Source organism: Brassica oleracea, chromosome C4 (assembly GCF_000695525.1).
Source record: "Brassica oleracea var. oleracea cultivar TO1000 chromosome C4, BOL, whole genome shotgun sequence".
Lineage (NCBI taxonomy): Eukaryota > Viridiplantae > Streptophyta > Magnoliopsida > Brassicales > Brassicaceae > Brassica > Brassica oleracea.
In genome coordinates, this window is record NC_027751.1 from 10,442,976 (window position 1) to 10,460,557 (window position 17,582).

Below are 17,582 nucleotides of genomic sequence, written 5' to 3' on the forward strand. Positions count from 1 at the left end.
GCTTCTTTACTGTCTCAACCTCATCTTTTTCAAGTATTTACAATATTGCCACTGCAATGAATAGTGGCAACAACCTTGTACGAACTGTTTGGAGCTTTTATTGCCCTTTAATGCACGTAAATCTCTTTACACTCTCTCTGTTTCAATTGTTATGAACTAAAAACAACATTTCTTTCACTTTCTCTCTATATTCATCCAAAAAACTCAAGCTTTTGATTCAAAATATGGGCTATGGTTGACAGAGCCATATTTCTTTCGTTTTTACTTACGGTTGCTTTCGTTTGAGGTTCTGGGTGGTTGGAGAAGACCTTGTGTGCAAACGAAGTCATCTCACCTAGTTTAAGGTACGAATTTGAATTTTTTTTCAAGATCTGTTCGCGTAGAAGACTTACTAGTAAGTCATCTGTATGTAGAAGACTTACTGATGAGTCTTCTGGTCAAACGGACGACTTAAATTAAGTCGTCCAGCTTTGTTTGTTAAAAAAAAACACTTCAGACGACTTATATATACGTCGTCTATGAGAAACGGGCTAGTTTTGCATTTGACCGAATCGTGTCAGATCTTTGACTATTTCTGGACGACTTATAATTCAGTCGTCTCTGGGAAAGTTAAAATTTCAATATTTTATGAAAACTTGACGACTTACGTGTAAGTCGTCCTAGGTTAGTTTTGTAATTGAAAAATAAAACTTCATAATTTAACTTTAACCAGACGACTTAATATAAAGTCGTCCAGCTAAACGACTTAATTTAAGGTCGTCCGGGATAAGCAAGGTTTGACCAGAAAATTGGGAAAAATTCTGGACGACTTTGCTTTCCCCGGACGACTTTAAATTAAGTCTTCTGGAGGGACGACTTTATATTAAGTCGTCTGGTTAAAGTTAAATTATGAAGTTTTATTTTTCAATTACAAAACTAACCTAGGACGACTTACACGTAAGTCGTCAAGTTTTCATAAAATATTGAAATTTTAACTTTCCCAGAGACGACTGAATTATAAGTCGTCCAGAAATAGTCAAAGATCTGACACGATTCGGTCAAATGCAAAACTAGCCCGTTTCTCGTAGACGACGTATATATAAGTCGTCTGAAGTGTTTTTTTTTAACAAACAAAGCTGGACGACTTAATTTAAGTCGTCCGTTTGACCAGAAGACTCATCAGTAAGTCTTCTACATACAGATGACTTACTAGTAAGTCTTCTACGCGAACAGATCTTGAAAAAAAATTCAAATTCGTACCTTAAACTAGGTGAGATGACTTCGTTTGCACACAGGGTCTTCTCCAACCACCCAGAACCTCAAACGAAAGCAACCGTAAGTCAAAACGAAAGAAATATGGCTCTGTCAACCATAGCCCATATTTTGAATCAAAAGCTTGAGTTTTTTGGATGAATATAGAGAGAAAGTGAAAGAAATGTTGTTTTTAGTTCATAACAATTGAAACAGAGAGAGTGTAAAGAGATTTACGTGCATTAAAGGGCATTAAAAGCTCCAAACAGTTCGTACAAGGTTGTTGCCACTATTCATTGCAGTGGCAATATTGTAAATACTTGAAGAAGATGAGGTTGAGACAGTAAAGAAGCCATTTTCGGAAAAAAAAAATGTTAATGGCATTTTCGTAGATAAAATGCAGGTGTGGGGTTAAAATCTCAAAAAAAAAAGGAGTCAAAAGAAAATGTTAGTTTTCTGTTTGACTCCAAGTTTTGAGTCACTTTTGCAAAAATCCCCAAAATTTAACCAAAATTTTAATTATATTTTCATACATTTTGTTCGTTTTAATTTATTTTCTCAAGTTTGTTTCTCTTTTTTGCTGAGGTCGATTCTTCTGTATTTTTCTTAATTTAATTTTGTCTTTCACTGAGACTTGTGTAACTGCTTTAGGAACAAAAGAGATCATGAAATTAACATTCCATAATAGCCTTATTCTTTATTATTGGTAAGTGTATACAGACTGCCCACACAAATACACAAATACACAAAAACACAAATACATAGATATGACCATCTCAGTTTTTTATTCTTTTTTATTCTGAGCACACTGTATATTATAAACTATATGATTGGCTGAGGCTTTACTTTAAACAGAAAAGAGTAGATAGATGATCATATCATTCTTTCACAATTTCTTCAGATATCGCTTGCATAGCTTAGACGCCAGTTATCAGGATCCAAATACTCAGTGTCAAACAGCTTGGGAGCATATCCTTTCTCACGATGGCCTTCGAAGTAGCATTTGTGAAGAGACTCTTTCGAATCAAGAAACTCGCTTAGCCACTTTCCAGATGACCTCATGTGTCGTTTCAAGTTATCATTAAAATCTACGTAATAGAGCCCAAACCTCATTTTATACCCTCTCTCCCACTCGAAGTTGTCCATTAACGACCATATGAAGTAACCCTTTAACCTCACATTGTGCAGCCTGCAAACCATCCATCACATGTGTGATATAAAAGTATAAAAGTATTTTTCTATGCCTTTAGTTAATTATTATAAAAGTATTTTTAGTAAAACATATTAGTTAGTGATATATTTAAATATACCTGATGGCTTTACCCATGATTAAGATGTGACTCTTGATAAACTCTTTTCTCCCGTAGTCGTTTGTGGCTTCGGCTAAGGTCTTGGTTCCGTTGTCGATTTCGTCCATCCCTACCAATTTAATTTTAGTTAGAATTTTTTTTTTACCAAAAAAGAACAGCACCATCACAATGTTATAGTAATTACTCAAGTCACATATGTATATGAGTATGTATTTATATATTGTTAGTTGGGTTACCATTCTCCATAATGTAAATCTCTGGATTCTTGTATTCGTCTTGGATATGTCTCAAGAGATTCATCAAACCCGCTGGATATATCACTATCCCCATTGAAGTTGTCTGCAGATTAAACAAGACATAGTATATAATTGTTAACTGATCACTTTCATTTATTTTTGAGAATTAAAAGCCATCCACTTTAGTAATTTTGTAAGTGAAATACTTTCGAAAAAAACCATAGAAAATTACTTGACAGATTTTAACAGGCAAGTAAAATCCATAATCTATATATATGTGCTCATGTGTATTATGTGTAATGTGTATAGATATAAACAAATACCTTGAGATGTGGTGAATGGTTTTGCTCAGCTGCAGGAACCAAAGAAACACACAATAACTATTATTTTCACATATATAGTATTGTAGAGAGAGCATATTATATCATTACGCACAAAAATGAAAATGGATAAATATTACGTGATATTTTTGCTCCTAAGTCGTTGGTATAACTAAGCTCCGACGAATTGGTATTGGTGAGAGGGGTAGTGAAAAATGCACCATAGTAATTTAATCCGACAAAGTCCAAAGATTTTTTTAGTTTCTCTGATTCTTCTTCGGTAAATTCAGGCAATCGGATGTTTACATCTTTTTGCATTACCGCTGGATAATGTCCATACGTGAGAGGACGAAGAAACCTGCATATCTTATACATAATCAAACATTGTATTAATTAAATCATGAATGCATATCAAAATTGAAAAAAAAAAAATAGAAACGCACCATCCGAGTTGGTACTCGAGGGCTCGTCTTGCGTACTCAACATCTTTACTAGAATTTGGATCTTTAGGCTCGTACCAGTGAGATACCAACACTATTCCAATCTTTCCTCCGTTCTCTTGGCACTATATTTCCAAACGTAGCAAAGAAATAATGGAACTATTATTTATAGGGTTTAGGATTTTATATATGAAAATTTCTAGCACTAGCCTTGACACATTTTCGAAATTCTTCAACAGCAGCAAGATGAGAAAGGATCTGGTTATGAGTAACTTTGTAAGGCTCTTCGGAGGAATCTCCTGAGGGACAATTGAGGACTTCAAATGGAGAGCACCGTCCTGGCGCTTTCTTGCCTTTTGAATAACCAGCAACACTATATACCGATGGCTCGTTAAATGTTGCCCAGTTCTTCACCCTATCTCCGAAATTCTCAAAGCAGAATTTAGCAAACTCCCGGAAATCCTCTCTACATTAAAATTAATTTGTTAGCATTGGTTATAAGAAATAATCAAATAGTTGAAAAATGTTTTCTTTTTGGCATATAAAAATATATTTTGAGGATTATTTTACATGCAAAATTACTTACACAATTCTTTCGTCTACAAAACCACCATATTCCATTTCTAGAGCAAATGGAGATTCCCAGTGAAAGAGAGTAATAGAAGGCTGGATCTCTGTTAATTATTAATACAAAATTGTTACTATATAAGCAAGTTGAAATAACTAGGTAAACCATTTAAGATCATGACTTAATTAAGTTCTAAGGTTTTCAACCATTGGCTATAAGTTCATCTATAAGATCGTTGTAGAACTTCACCCCCTCCTTGTTTACACCTTTCCTTACACTTCCATCTGAAAATTGATATATTCATGAAGTTAGAAACTATTAATAACAGTACATCTTTTCAAATTTAGATGTAGATTCTAAATAGTATGTGGTTTGGTTAAATAATTACAAGGAAGAATGCGAAGGACTTACTAGGCAACACTCTGGTCCATGAGATTGAAAATCTGAACCCATTCGTTTTCAACTCCTTCATTAATTTTATATCATCCTATATAATATCACATCCCAAGCAATCATTTCAATATATACATGAAAATATATCCTACTATTTAACAGATTTGTAAACACATTGGATTTTTTATATAAAACCAGTATACACATTGTAAAAATGACGTACCTTGTAACGGGTATAGAAGTCGACTCCGATATCTGCATCATCCCCGCGTTCAACCTTGTCTGAAAGATATCACAATATTGGTGACTCATTGTTTAGAAAGGGTTTAGTAATATAAAGTGGTGATTTAAACTAACATAAAAAATGTGTCAGATTAAGTTATTAAAATATCTCAATGACTTCAACTCTATCAATTTGTCGGCCCCAAAACAATAGCTAATCCATTTCGGATACATATGAAATAGTACAATAGACGATATATAAGACATGTTTCTTCTTCATTATTTTGTTCTCCGAATTTATAATCACTTTCTAAGTAATGGAAAACCGTAATTTATACCAGGAAACATGTGTGTAAATTCATCCCATCTTGTCAAGCCTCTCCCAGATCCTTTTTTAGCCCCTTCAACCTATAACTCGGAACACATCGAAAATTATATATTTATTTATCTATGTTATAATTAATGGATGTCATTATATTTTGTTTAAGATATCATCAAAGGTATACTGACCTGAAATGCGGAAACGGCTGTTCCAAAGATGAAATCTTTGGGGAAATCATGCTTGTGGATCTCGAACTCGGGTCCAATGATGGTGCCCAGTTCTTCATCTTCTAGGTTGGTGTGCGGTCCAACCATGTCCAAGTCTTCGCTTACATGCGGTCCAATAACGATGCCAAGATCGTCATCCAACCCAGTGTTAGGTCCAATCACGATACCGAGATCCTCATCGCTTGGTTGAGGCCTAGCTTCAGCGTTGAAGCTAAGGATACTCGTTAGGGCTAAAACCCCTAGGAATAAAGTGAGAGTAGTGGTGGCCATTATATTACGGTCCTTGTACTTCCCAGGCCGTCTTCTATTTATAGAAAGGAAGCTACAAGTGTATTATGATAAAAGGGCAGCTTAAGTTAAAGAGAATTCATGGCTTTACTTGTGTTACACTCATATTTAGTCGGACATCTCTTGGTTTGGCTATTGGATAAGTTATGGAACTCATTATAGAAATAAATGATATCCAATCGAAGAAAAAATAAAATAACATAAATTTTAAATTCCCGTACAATTAAAGTTGTTGTTTCATTTCAAACCAAATTGAAACTAAAATCATACCAATCCGATTCATACTAATTTAACTTTTGGTATGATCCGATTCAAATTAATATATGTTATTATTTTTCAAATAAAAAAAAGTCCAATATAATATGAGTTTGACATCTTTTCAATATAATTTTTTTTTTTTGTCATAAGAATTTTGTTGTTTCAAGATGACATAAAAATTGTACGTAGATTGCAATCTATAGACAAATATACAACGGGTTGAAGCATATATTGGTTACTTTTTCCTTTTTATTACTTTCTGATAAAATATATATTTAAATATTAGAATATAAAATTTTCTAATTTACTAACTTTAATAACATTGGATTTTCTAGACTACAAAATACAAGTTTAAATATTTATTATAAGAACCTTTTAACAGATATTTGCCTCAGTTCATTTTCTCTCTAAAAATCTTCTAATTTTCTCTTTTGAGAATTCCCAACAGTTTTACTGTATTACTTCCTTAGTTTCTAAAAGATATATATCTATGTGTCTGTACACATATTTAAAAAAACATATTAAAATTTGGTGATATATATATTATTTTTGGTGTTTACCAATTTTCAATAATTTTTGACTTATAATATTTTTATAAGTATAATTAATTTTTTGAAATTTGAAATTTACCATTAGTAACTAATTAAAATGTATAAAAATCTGAAGCATGAATCTTTTGTAATTAACAGAGTTTTTATAAAGCATTCATCTTTGTGAAACAGACGAAATATATTCTCTGTAAACTAACTACAACTAGTTGATGTGTGCGGATTAATATATCTATATACCTAACAATTTTTAATTCTAATATTTATTTTTATAAAATAATAATAACTAAATTAGATACACCATTTAATAATTAAATTAGGAAATTTGTATTTGAAATTAAATACATGTACTATTTTGACTGAAAAGAAATCATGTGGTACTGGAAAGGATTACAAAAAATCACAACTATAAAACATTAATAAAATAACAATAGTCTAGGAGTGTTCAATCTGGTAAAACCGAACTATTTAAAACCAAACCAAACCGAAATAAGGAAAACGGTCTTGATTTGGTAGTACCGAGTAAACTGAATGGATACTATTTTTAAGAAACCACGGTATATAGATATGCTTGAGTATATTAAGCGATCAAACAGAATAAACTAAAGAAACATGTTAATTCAGATATATTAAAATACTTAATATTACAATTAATATTAATATTGATTATATTATCAGTAGATATTGTTAATATCAATTGTTAATATCTATTTATTAATTAAATATCCTAAATATCATGATAATTATATATTAAAATATTTTTTTTAAATAATAGTATATATATATCAGTAGAATAGTTTAATGTTTATTAATTATCTTTAATATCATGATAAATATATAGATTTAAAATAAAATTTTAAATAATAATATTAATTAAAATAATGATTTATTCTTAAATTATCGAAAAAATGACAAGTAAGCAAATTAACTAAAATCACGGAAAAAATGATAAGTAAGTAAAATTTTAAATAATAATATTAATTAAACTAATGATTTATCTTAAAATCATGAAAAAATGACAAGTAAACAAATATACTAAAATCATGAGAAAAATGATAAGTAAGTAAAAATTTAAATAATAATATTAATTAAACTACTGATTTATCTTAAAATCATGAAAAATGACAAGTAAGCAAATTAACTAAAATCATGGAAAAGATGACAATTAAGCAAATTCACTTCTCAAATAATAGTATAGATTCGTCGGCCACAAATATTATAATTTTTTTTTGGTAAAAAAATTATTAGAAACTTGTTTGACTATTTTTCTCGATGAAATAAAAAAATCTCCAAATTAAAGAATTTATAGTTTGCCCACTATGAATCAAATTTATGAATTGTTCGTCATGTCATTGTCCAATTAACAACACGAAATACTTTTAAAAAGATTATTCTAATACCTTGCTCAAAGCTTTAACATTTTATTATTCCAATCGTCTGTAGAGGTTTTTCTTCTTCTTCTTTTTTCAAGATAATGACATATGAAGAAGAAAAAAAACAAGATTTCATCTTATACCAAACAAATTGTTTCATTTCAATGTTTTTTTTTTCTTTTCACTTGATCAGTGAATATGAAAATGGCAGAATTCTTAGAATGTCTCTTTAAATTGTCTTTGAAATCGACGTTAACCACCCGAACTAGAGTATCAGAGCACCATTAATCTGCCAATCCATAATGGGGTGCTTAAAATTATTTTTTTTTCCTGATTTAAACAAAAATTAAAAAATAGTCCAATTGCGAATCTCCACGTGTTATTGGAACCCGCGAACAGTGCAAGCAACAATGCTTAGATAGACTGCAGAAGAGCTTATGCTTAAAATTTTGTGAATTCCATCCTGAGACCCACCCACTATTATATTATGTTTTGTTAAGCACTCCCATAAACATTTGGGTTAAAGATGCCCTCACCCATTCACATTTACACATTGCCTATATTTTTATTGACAGTGACATGTTAAAAATAAAAATAACCAATTACAGAAAAACTTCTTAATGAAAATCAGGTTTACTATAATTTGTAAGATTATCGTCATTCAGTTTTAAGATTTATGTTTTTTCACTTATCTGAATTAAGCTCATTCGGCTTTTCACTTGTAACATAAAGCTGCAACACGTAACACGTTGTTCACACCAAGCCTTATGATTCTCAAAAGCATTATATTAAGATAAGGTCTCTCAAATTTGTCCAAAAAGAAAAGAAAATATAAGGTCTCTGAAATAAACGGACTCAACAGCTTTGTGTACTCATCGTTAGAAACCACAGCGTCACTTGTCAAAGACTCTGACATTGCTTACCTCGGATCACAATACAACAATTGTTAAGAAACTGTGTTTCTTCAAAAAGAAAAAACTGTTAAGAAACTGTGGAATAAATTTCCATCGTTCTCAGGATTCAACGTTTACAAGGAACTATATATGGAACTATGAAGGCAGATCATGCATGGAACCAGGATGTAACATATCCGCAAAAGCACATATAGTTCATTTTTTCTCCAAATATATATATAGCACCTCGAAGATTCAGTTTAGAAACCGATAGAAATGAAACAAACAACATCTTCTCGATATGTTGAGCTAACCAAACTTGGGATATAAAATGGCGTTACTTATCTAGTATGATAGGAACAGCCGAACATGTATTCAGTATTCTAGAATTAGAACAACATACAAGTACTGCATATCATCTCGCAACGAAAACCATAAACATATATTACAACGTTGATAACATTATAAAAATGCTAACTTTATACGTAACAGACGCATATACATTTTTTTTAAAACACATACAAATCAAGAGAAATTTCTTAAACAAAATGGATAATGGGAGGGTCACGTCCACGTCTATGTGTTGGGTTTAGGCACAAAACTAATAATGTTCTTGTCTCACCACTCTCCTAATCTCTTCCCGGATTTGCCGCTTTCTTCTTCTCTCTCTAAACCTTTTGAAAGTATTCACCTTTCTAGGCAAAACGCTAACGCAGATCTTAACCCAGCTACTGTGATTTCAATTTCTACTGTAATATTAATTCTGGTGATCGGATTCGTTTGATCAGCATCTGGGTTTTTGCAAAGGTACAACCTTTCGTCTTCCATCTGCATTAGATTTTATATTGATCTGTCGATTCTCTGTTTCTGTGGTGAGATCTCGATGAACCCGGAAGCTTCATACTCTGTTTCATCTGAGCGGTTAATCGTTGGTCATGTTGTTCTGATTCCAAAAGAGTTTATATAGAAGAACCTGATTCTAAGCTGTACTGTGAAGTGTGTTTTAGTTTGATTCAAGACTGTATATGATTTGCTTCAATAGCTCTCGTGTGTATGTTGAATCTCCTGAGGTTCTACGTTTTGCTCTGTAATGATCAAAGATTCAACCTTTATCTCAGTTTTTTTTTTTAATGTTTATGCAGCGTCCTTGTTACTTCCACTGATCGAAACATGTGGAAGTTCAAACCATTCGCTCAGAAAGAGCCTGCGGCTGCGGGTCTCGAAGGTCGATACCTCGAGATAGGAAGCCTTAAAGTCCAGGTTCGAAACGTCATCGCGGAAGGAGGTTTCTCCAGCGTTTACTCAGCTCAAGACACTACTCACCCCTCGAAGCAGTACGCTTTGAAGCACATGATATGCAACGACGATGAGTCTCTCGAGCTCGTGATGAAAGAGATCTCGGTACTGAAGTCTCTGAGAGGGCATCCCAACGTGGTCACTCTCTACGCGCACGGGATATTGGATATGGGGAGGGGTAAGAAAGAAGCTCTTTTGGCTATGGAGTTTTGCGGTAAGTCTCTTGTGGAAGTGCTTGAGAGCAGAGGCGGTGGTGCTGGTTACTTTGAAGAGAAACAAGCTCTTGCGGTTTTTAGAGATGTGTGTAACGCTGTCTTTGCAATGCATTGTCAGTCCCCGCGCATTGCTCACAGGTATTCTTGATGGTTTATTAGATCTCTTTCGTATTTGAGTGTGCAAGCTAGCCTTGGGCATTCGATTCTCGGTTCGGTATTTTCAGGTATTTAGAAAATTTGGTTCGGTTTTGGTTATTTCGTTTTTTTGTTTGGTTCGGATAACAAAGTAGAGAACCGGCTAATATCCGAAGTAGTTTCAGATCCCATTCGGTTCTGGTTTTTTGGTTAATTCGGGTTAAAAAGTCAGAAAATTCAGGTGTTTTAAACTAAATATCAGATTTTTGGTGGGGGTTTCAGGCAAAAATTGGATAATTTTATATATCTCAGATAAAAAGTATATTTTTTTTTGTAACTAGATAAAAAGTATTTTGGTAGTTCACTTTTTGAGTATTTCGGTTTATAAATAATATTCTTAAATGATTTGATTATTCTAAATATAGTTAATATTTATAAGTTTATAAACTATATTATAAAAATTTGAGTACCTTTGGTTCTCGGTTCGGTTCTGTTTTTTTGGTTATAGGGTAGTATGATCTGCTTGGGTAATTGATAGGATCCAAACCAGAACTGAACCTTGTTTTTTGGTTCGGTTTGGTTCTTCAGTTTAGTATAAATGTGTCCAGGCCTAGTGCAAGCTATGGAAACTGAGTATTGGTGTTTCCATAATTGCCTCAGAGACTTGAAGGCAGAGAATCTGCTACTTAGTTCAGATGGACAGTGGAAGTTATGCGACTTTGGAAGCGTTTCAACAAACCACAAAGTATTCGAAAGAGCAGAAGAGATGGGGATTGAAGAAGACAATATTAGGAAACACACAACACCAGGATACAGAGCTCCTGAGGTTTGACTAGGTCCATATGCTCTTTACACAGATCATAAGAGTGGTTTAAAGAAACATGTATGATTCATCATGTCTTTATTTGGCAATTAGATGTGGGATCTCTTTCGAAGGGAGGTGATAAGCGAGAAGGTTGATATATGGGTATGTCATCTGAAAACGCTTTTCAACTTCTCACCAGAGGTTGACACTAAAGTATCTGTGTTTACAATGTTTCAGGCTCTTGGATGTCTTTTGTTTCGGATATGTTATTTCAAGAATGCATTTGATGGAGAATCAAAGCTGCAGATTCTAAACGGGAACTATCGTATACCAGAATCACCTAAGTACAGCTCATCTGTTACGGATCTTATCAAAGACATGCTTCAAGGTTCACCTGATGAACGACCAGATATTACACAGGTTAAAAAAAAACAGCACTTTGTTCTCATTTGATGCGATGTCTCTTAACAACATCTCCATCTACAGATTTGGTTTCGTGTCAACGAGCTGCTTCCTGTTAATTTACAAAAGTCATTACCAGATCAACCACCTGAAATGGGTTCATCAAAACCAGCAAGCAAATCTTCTCCAGCACCTCGTAGAAGTCCACCACCTCCACCACCATCATCTGGAGAGCCAGCTAGTAGTGGAGGCCCTCTTGGTGCCTTTTGGGCGACTCAGCATGCTAAAACCTCGGTTGTATCAGAAGACAACAAAGGCATGCCTATATATGATGAACCAAACAGCCACAATAGTCATCATCAACCCAACAAGACTAGTCCTGCTGCAACCAATAACAGGTCAAGAGTGTCGAAGGATGATTTTGACACGGCCAAGCTCGATAATGGTAATAAACCTTCAAAGGAAGAGGCATTGGAGGCTGAGGTAGAGAGGTTAAAAGAAGAGTTGAAGCGAACGAAGTCAGAGAAGGCTGAGATTACGGCTAAGTTTGAAAAGCTTTCTGCTATATGTAGATCGCAGAGGCAAGAGTTGCAGGATCTCAAGCAAACCATTGCTTCCAAAACTGTGTCGTCATCACCGAGCAGATACTCTCCAGGGATGCGTTCCACTTCATCAACTCCATCGGTATTTTCTTGTTTCCTGTTAATCTAAGATTGCGTATTTTTCTTATATTTTATGATTCTCTATTGTTCTTGTTGAAACAGAGAGATAAGGTTGAAGGAACGGTTTGGGATCTTCAGCAAGACAGATCTGATTGGTCGACAGGAAGCTCGGATCCAAATTCATGGCAACCATTTAGCGATGCATCAAAGGGTAACAACAATGAGTCAGTGAGAAGCAAAAGCAAACCAGCTTCGGCAAGCCAAGGTTTTGAGCGATGGGGTTTCGAGACAGAGTCCTTCAGAGCTGCTGCTTCACCGTCTTCAGCTTCTGCTACTACAACAGCGCAAAGATCTGTAAGTTCGGGGAGTAGTTCACAGAGATTAGGGAACACAAAGATGAGAGAGAACCAGAAAGCTGCTCAACCTGCTGGATGGGCTGGCTTCTAGAAACCCACTTGATCTCAAAAGCTCATTTGCTAGTCCTCTTACACCAACAACAACAGCTTCTTCTTGGTTGCCATTACAGAATCTTGAATCTTTTTTTTTTTTTTTTTTGTAGATGATCGACTATCCTCTGTTTTTGTGCTGCCTTACAGAATCTTTAATTTTTTTTTTTTTTTTTTTTGTAGATGATCGACTATCCTCTGTTTTTGTGCTGCAAACTTTACAGAGCTGTGTTTCTGGGGAATGTATGACCGTATTTCTGAGCAGTGGCGAAGATCTCGGCTTTGTAATTACCATATGATAAATTACCGCTCATTGGGAAACAGAGGAGCTAAAGAAACGTTTGCAGTCTTATGCTTTGAAATTAGCCTTGTTGCGCAATATTATAATTTTCTTAACCAAACCAAAGTTTATTAACTTAAACCGAACCAAATTTTACTTAATATATCTAATTTTCAATTGGAATCAGTTTTCCTTAATTAACTTGAAAATTTTAAACCAAAATTAGAAAATGTTCATCAAAAGAAGTGAATTATCAATTAATCTAAAGTGAACCGGATCGAACCGGACCAATAACTCAAAATTGAATCGAGAACAAAACCGGACCACTGTTGGCGTCTGTTTGGAGATTTAAATCTGCAAAGAAAATAAAGGTACCAAACTTTGAATCTTGTCTCCCACAGTTTCTATCAAACCAAAAAATCGAATCCATCATCAAACCGATCCTAATGTCCACTCCAGATCCCAACCCCTCCGTCTCTCTCGCCGCCGCATCGGAAACCCCGATGACACAACCCAGCACAGTCAAAACGCCGTCTCCTCAGCCGTCGTACAGAGCCATAGCTCCCCTTCACCGTCAACCTCAACCTCAACCGAATATCCATCCATTCCCGGTCAGACGATCGAATCCCGTTTCCGGTTCGCCTCACCAGGACCCTTCAGCTCTTGTTTACCCGGGTCGTGGGTTACCGACCCGACCCGGAAGACAGAGTCCGAGTATAGTCGCGGATCCATCATCAGGTGGGTATCCTCCTCTGCCGTACCAAAATGGGCAGGGTTTGGATCCAGTGAGTCAATTCATGAGAGCTGCACAACCTCAGATCCAACATGCTTCTCATCTCGGGCCGGGTCACTTGAAGGGCGTTCCTCACTTCTTGCAACCTCGGGTTAGCTTCTTCTTCTCCAACCGAACAAAATTTTTAGATTCCTTTGGTTAGTGGAATTGGTTGGTTTGTTAGGATTAGGCTCTTTAGTCAGGGAACAAGAAGTGAAAGAGATTGGTTATTACATCAGTTGTTCTGTTTTGTCTGTTTCATATGTTCAAAGCTTTTAGCTTTGTGTTGGTTAGTGAAATTGTTTTTGGCATTCTCATTTGACTTAGTGATTGTCATAATTTTGAATTGCGATCTATAATGAGGACAAAGGTTTAAACTTTATGATGATTAGGTTGCTCATCCTCCTTCTACTTCAGTTCTAGACAATGGTGGGCGTAAAAACTCTAGGTGCATACTACTATCTTCTTTCCTTTTAATTCATTGTTGATAAGAGAATCTTCTTTACAAACTTGTTTATGTTTGTGTTTTCTTTCCATGTTGTTTAGAAGCAGAAACGACGTCCTGGTCCTTATAAGAAAACGAAAGGTGAAGTTTTTGTTCATTATCTTTCGGTCCGTTTACGTTATTGTTTGAGACTGCTTGCTCTGTCCATTGGGGAGTTTTAGTGCTTTTTCATTTGTTTTTGCAGGTTAGAATAACAGAGGGAGCTTCTCTGTATTCGCTTTGTAGATCGTGGTTGAGAAATGGTGCTCATGAGGGACTTCAGGTTCGCCTTTCAGTTTCTGTTTTGCTCTTTTTTTGTAATTTTAATGTAGAGTTCGGTCTTGTGTTTATGTCATAATGGATTTTGCTTACAGAAGCACCAAAGCGATACCACAGTGACATGTTTACCAAAGCCTTTGCCTGCATCGGTTGTGGTAGAGACTAGTTTGCCAAAAGATTCAGTTGAAGAACCAAATCGTGTACAAGACAAAGAGGTTTGTGTTTTGTCTTGTTCATGCTAATGATGAATAATAATGCTAAGTTTCATTATCTTATATCAACTCTCTGATGAAATTCAGGACGAGGAATCTGTGAAACAGTTGTCTGATGCTGATCTTTTGAAAAGACATGTGGACCGTGCTAAGAAGGTCCGAGCTCGGTGAGTCACAAAGTTGTTTCCTTGGTGATTACCATTTTGTTTTTGCTTAACAAAATTGTGGGTTTGTTTTTGTTGTCAGATTAAGAGAAGAACGGTTGAAGAGGATCGGGAGGTACAAGGCAAGATTGGCTCTTCTTCTCCCACCATTTGGAGAGCAATGAAGGAAGGAATTTAAAGCGTGGGACTTTTATGTGAATATACTTGCAGTTGATTTAGTTATATAACAAGGAACCTTTAGAGGGGTGTGTTTGTTTGCTCTATTGTTGTCTCCTAAGCAGCCCCGGGGACGGGAAACGTCAAACTTAAAATTTATACATACGGGTACGGTATAGAAACGACGACCATATATATAAAAAAAAAAATATTCATAAGTCAAAATGTTAAAATCTGAAACATAAGTTTTAGCAGCAGCAAACACACTTAATCAAACTTAATCAAAGTACTACACATCAACAGAAACAATAGCAAACACACTTGATAAAAATACTAGACAACAACAGAAAACACACTTGTTCAAAATACTAAACATCAACCGAATAAGCTAAAAAAATATATGTTACATGTAAACTGATAGTCACATCTTTGTATAGAAAACACAGAAACATTGTATATGAATTATTTTCGTAAGATAAGATTACAAGAAGAAAGTAAAGAAAATGCTTACGTTTTTTGCTTTTAATATAAACAACAAAGAGACAAAAAGGGAAGGAAAGTGCGTATGTGTTCTGTTGCTGATATATCATAGAGGGAGATATGGTCGAGATTTGAGTTTCAAAGAGAAAGAAGATGGAAGTGCAAGAGATTAAAGTGAGAGTGGAAGAATCGAAGAGACAGATGCACTATTATTTTTTTTAATTACAACTTTTGATCTTTTCAAAATTAATAGAATAAACACATTAAAAGTTAAAAACATATATGGTTTAATTTTTTACACTTCTTATAACACAAAAATTCATATGGATACACAAAGATTCAAATGGATACCTCTATTTTCTGCAGAAACGTTTACGGAACGTCTCCTTCTCTGACCAAGCCCGTACCCGATGAGTCTTGACGTCCCGGGTTCACCTCACACATATTGGGGACGTTTCCTAGGCGTACCCGAGACGTCCCCGTCCCCCAGACGAACCTGATACGTGAGACGGCACCAACTTGGAGTACCCGTGCAACCTAGGTTGTCTCCTAGTAAACTGCAATCTATCTTTCTTCTTAGCTTTGATATATAATAATAATAATCAAATATATGAAACATTTTCTAGTAGTTTTCTTTCAGTTTGTTTTAATAGATTTATTTAATAGAATTTTTTGGGTCTTTCTCATTGTCTCCATCAAAGGAGCCTATTCATGTTACTTGGTGTCCAAGAAATTACTGTTAAAACTGGAATGCAGGATTTTGAGAGATCTTTCTTTCAAGAAATGTTTCTTGGACATTGGCTCCCCAACATACACAACAACAACATAAGCAAAAATACCAAGAGGAGGAAGAAGAAGCGTTAGAGTGGAAAGCAGTGGCTATGGAGGATGCTCCTTGAGTGTTTCTTGGATGGCAGTATGTCAAAGTCATTGCTTCATCATCATACACATCTCTGTTACTTCTCTACCCCAAGCATCTGGAGGAATCAAATCTAAAGAGAAAAGCGGCGAGAGGCAAATGGAAGCATGAGCATACAAACATGGAACAAGCATGATGTTATATACCAACAACATGAAACATACCGAGTGAGGGAAAAGGCAGAGAATCCCACAAAATCATATGTTAATTTGAAGAGCCTGTATTGCTTTCTTTGAAGAGGGTAGCACTCTACAAATTCATTAATCCGCATAAACAGAAGACGCACACATTTTGACTTGAACAACTACACAAAACAGAGACCGTGAAAAAACATTTTTTACAGTTTAGTATGATTAAATTGAAATTTAAAGTGGTGACTACACTAACTCCAGTTTACTAAAAGAATAAACAACTAACGTTGTCCCTAGGCTTGAGTTCTAAGGGCATCTCTGTGTAGTTTGGTCTGTAATGTTCTGGCTCCAATGTTGAAGAAGTGCTTTTGCAGGGTTGTAGATTTTCCTGTCTTTATGCTTTGTAAGATAGGTTAGCTGAGCCACGATCCTCTTCATTTCCGGAGCTGTTGAGCTGATGGGATAGTCGATGAGATATTGGATCATTATGTTAACGTTGAAATATTGGATCTGACGCATAACAAGATGTTGTAACAATTGTGAGAAGAAACAGATGCGGAAACAGATGAATAAAAACGATGTAACAACAACACAGAGATTTAACGTGGTTCACCAACTTGGCTACGTCCACGGGCAAAGAGATATCTTATTATTGGAGGCGATATTGAGTTTACAGAGTGCAAGTTCAGGGTTACTTCGAATACAAGATATATATAGTAACATCTCGCATCTAAAACCCTAGACTAAACGGACTCATGGGCTTAAGCCCACGATCAGATGTAACATCCATAATAACTTGATGCAACGCTCTTGATGCAACCGAGTCGGTATGATGTACGTGATGTAACATCCATCGCCTAGATGTAACATCCAGATTCAAGGCATATCAACAATTCTCCACCTTGACTTGAATCCTCTCAATAACAGAAGTACCAGATGCACCTTTAAGTGCCAAATGTACCAGATGCGCTTCTCTGCGCTAGATGTACCATCGCTCTCTTTGCCTCAGATGTCCCTTCGGACCAGATGTGCTGCTTAGACGAACCAGACGCCATTTAACGGCCAGATGCTCAACTAGAGCCAGACGTTCGTTATCAGCCAGATGTCCCAATAGAC

General features: G+C 35.2%; 3 protein-coding genes across 4 annotated transcripts; 2 read left to right on the forward strand and 1 right to left on the reverse strand.

The window, feature by feature from the left end:
- Nucleotides 1-1,901: 1,901 nt before the first annotated feature.
- On the reverse strand, nt 1,902-5,554 carry LOC106336723 (beta-glucosidase 33-like). The gene is made up of 13 exons (XM_013775649.1): nt 5,230-5,554; nt 5,058-5,127; nt 4,721-4,779; nt 4,516-4,591; nt 4,311-4,388; nt 4,123-4,210; nt 3,747-4,002; nt 3,540-3,661; nt 3,237-3,454; nt 3,100-3,128; nt 2,777-2,879; nt 2,541-2,649; nt 1,902-2,419 (listed from the first exon to the last, which is right to left on the reverse strand). Exons 1-13 carry the CDS (start codon nt 5,536-5,538, stop codon nt 2,128-2,130), a joined length of 1,809 nt encoding a protein of 602 aa, XP_013631103.1. The 5' UTR covers nt 5,539-5,554; the 3' UTR covers nt 1,902-2,127.
- Nucleotides 5,555-9,180: 3,626 nt separating this feature from the next.
- Nucleotides 9,181-12,726, forward strand: LOC106337262 (probable serine/threonine-protein kinase DDB_G0276461). Its single transcript, XM_013776344.1, has 7 exons — nt 9,181-9,435; nt 9,771-10,277; nt 10,935-11,100; nt 11,191-11,241; nt 11,317-11,499; nt 11,566-12,165; nt 12,246-12,726. Exons 2-7 carry the CDS (start codon nt 9,799-9,801, stop codon nt 12,588-12,590), a joined length of 1,824 nt encoding a protein of 607 aa, XP_013631798.1. The 5' UTR covers nt 9,181-9,435; nt 9,771-9,798; the 3' UTR covers nt 12,591-12,726.
- Nucleotides 12,727-13,227: 501 nt separating this feature from the next.
- On the forward strand, nt 13,228-15,157 carry LOC106339675. 2 transcript variants are annotated; one of them, XM_013778526.1, is made up of 7 exons: nt 13,228-13,753; nt 14,034-14,089; nt 14,188-14,227; nt 14,331-14,408; nt 14,500-14,619; nt 14,704-14,783; nt 14,863-15,157. In XM_013778526.1, the coding sequence occupies exons 1-7, from the start codon at nt 13,316-13,318 to the stop codon at nt 14,942-14,944; spliced, it is 894 nt and encodes a 297-aa protein (XP_013633980.1). In that variant the 5' UTR covers nt 13,228-13,315; the 3' UTR covers nt 14,945-15,157. The 2 variants fall into 2 exon arrangements, with proteins under 2 accessions (XP_013633980.1, XP_013633981.1); XM_013778527.1 differs by having other exon boundaries at nt 14,194-14,227; nt 14,863-15,125.
- The last annotated feature ends 2,425 nt before the right edge of the window (nt 15,158-17,582 follow it).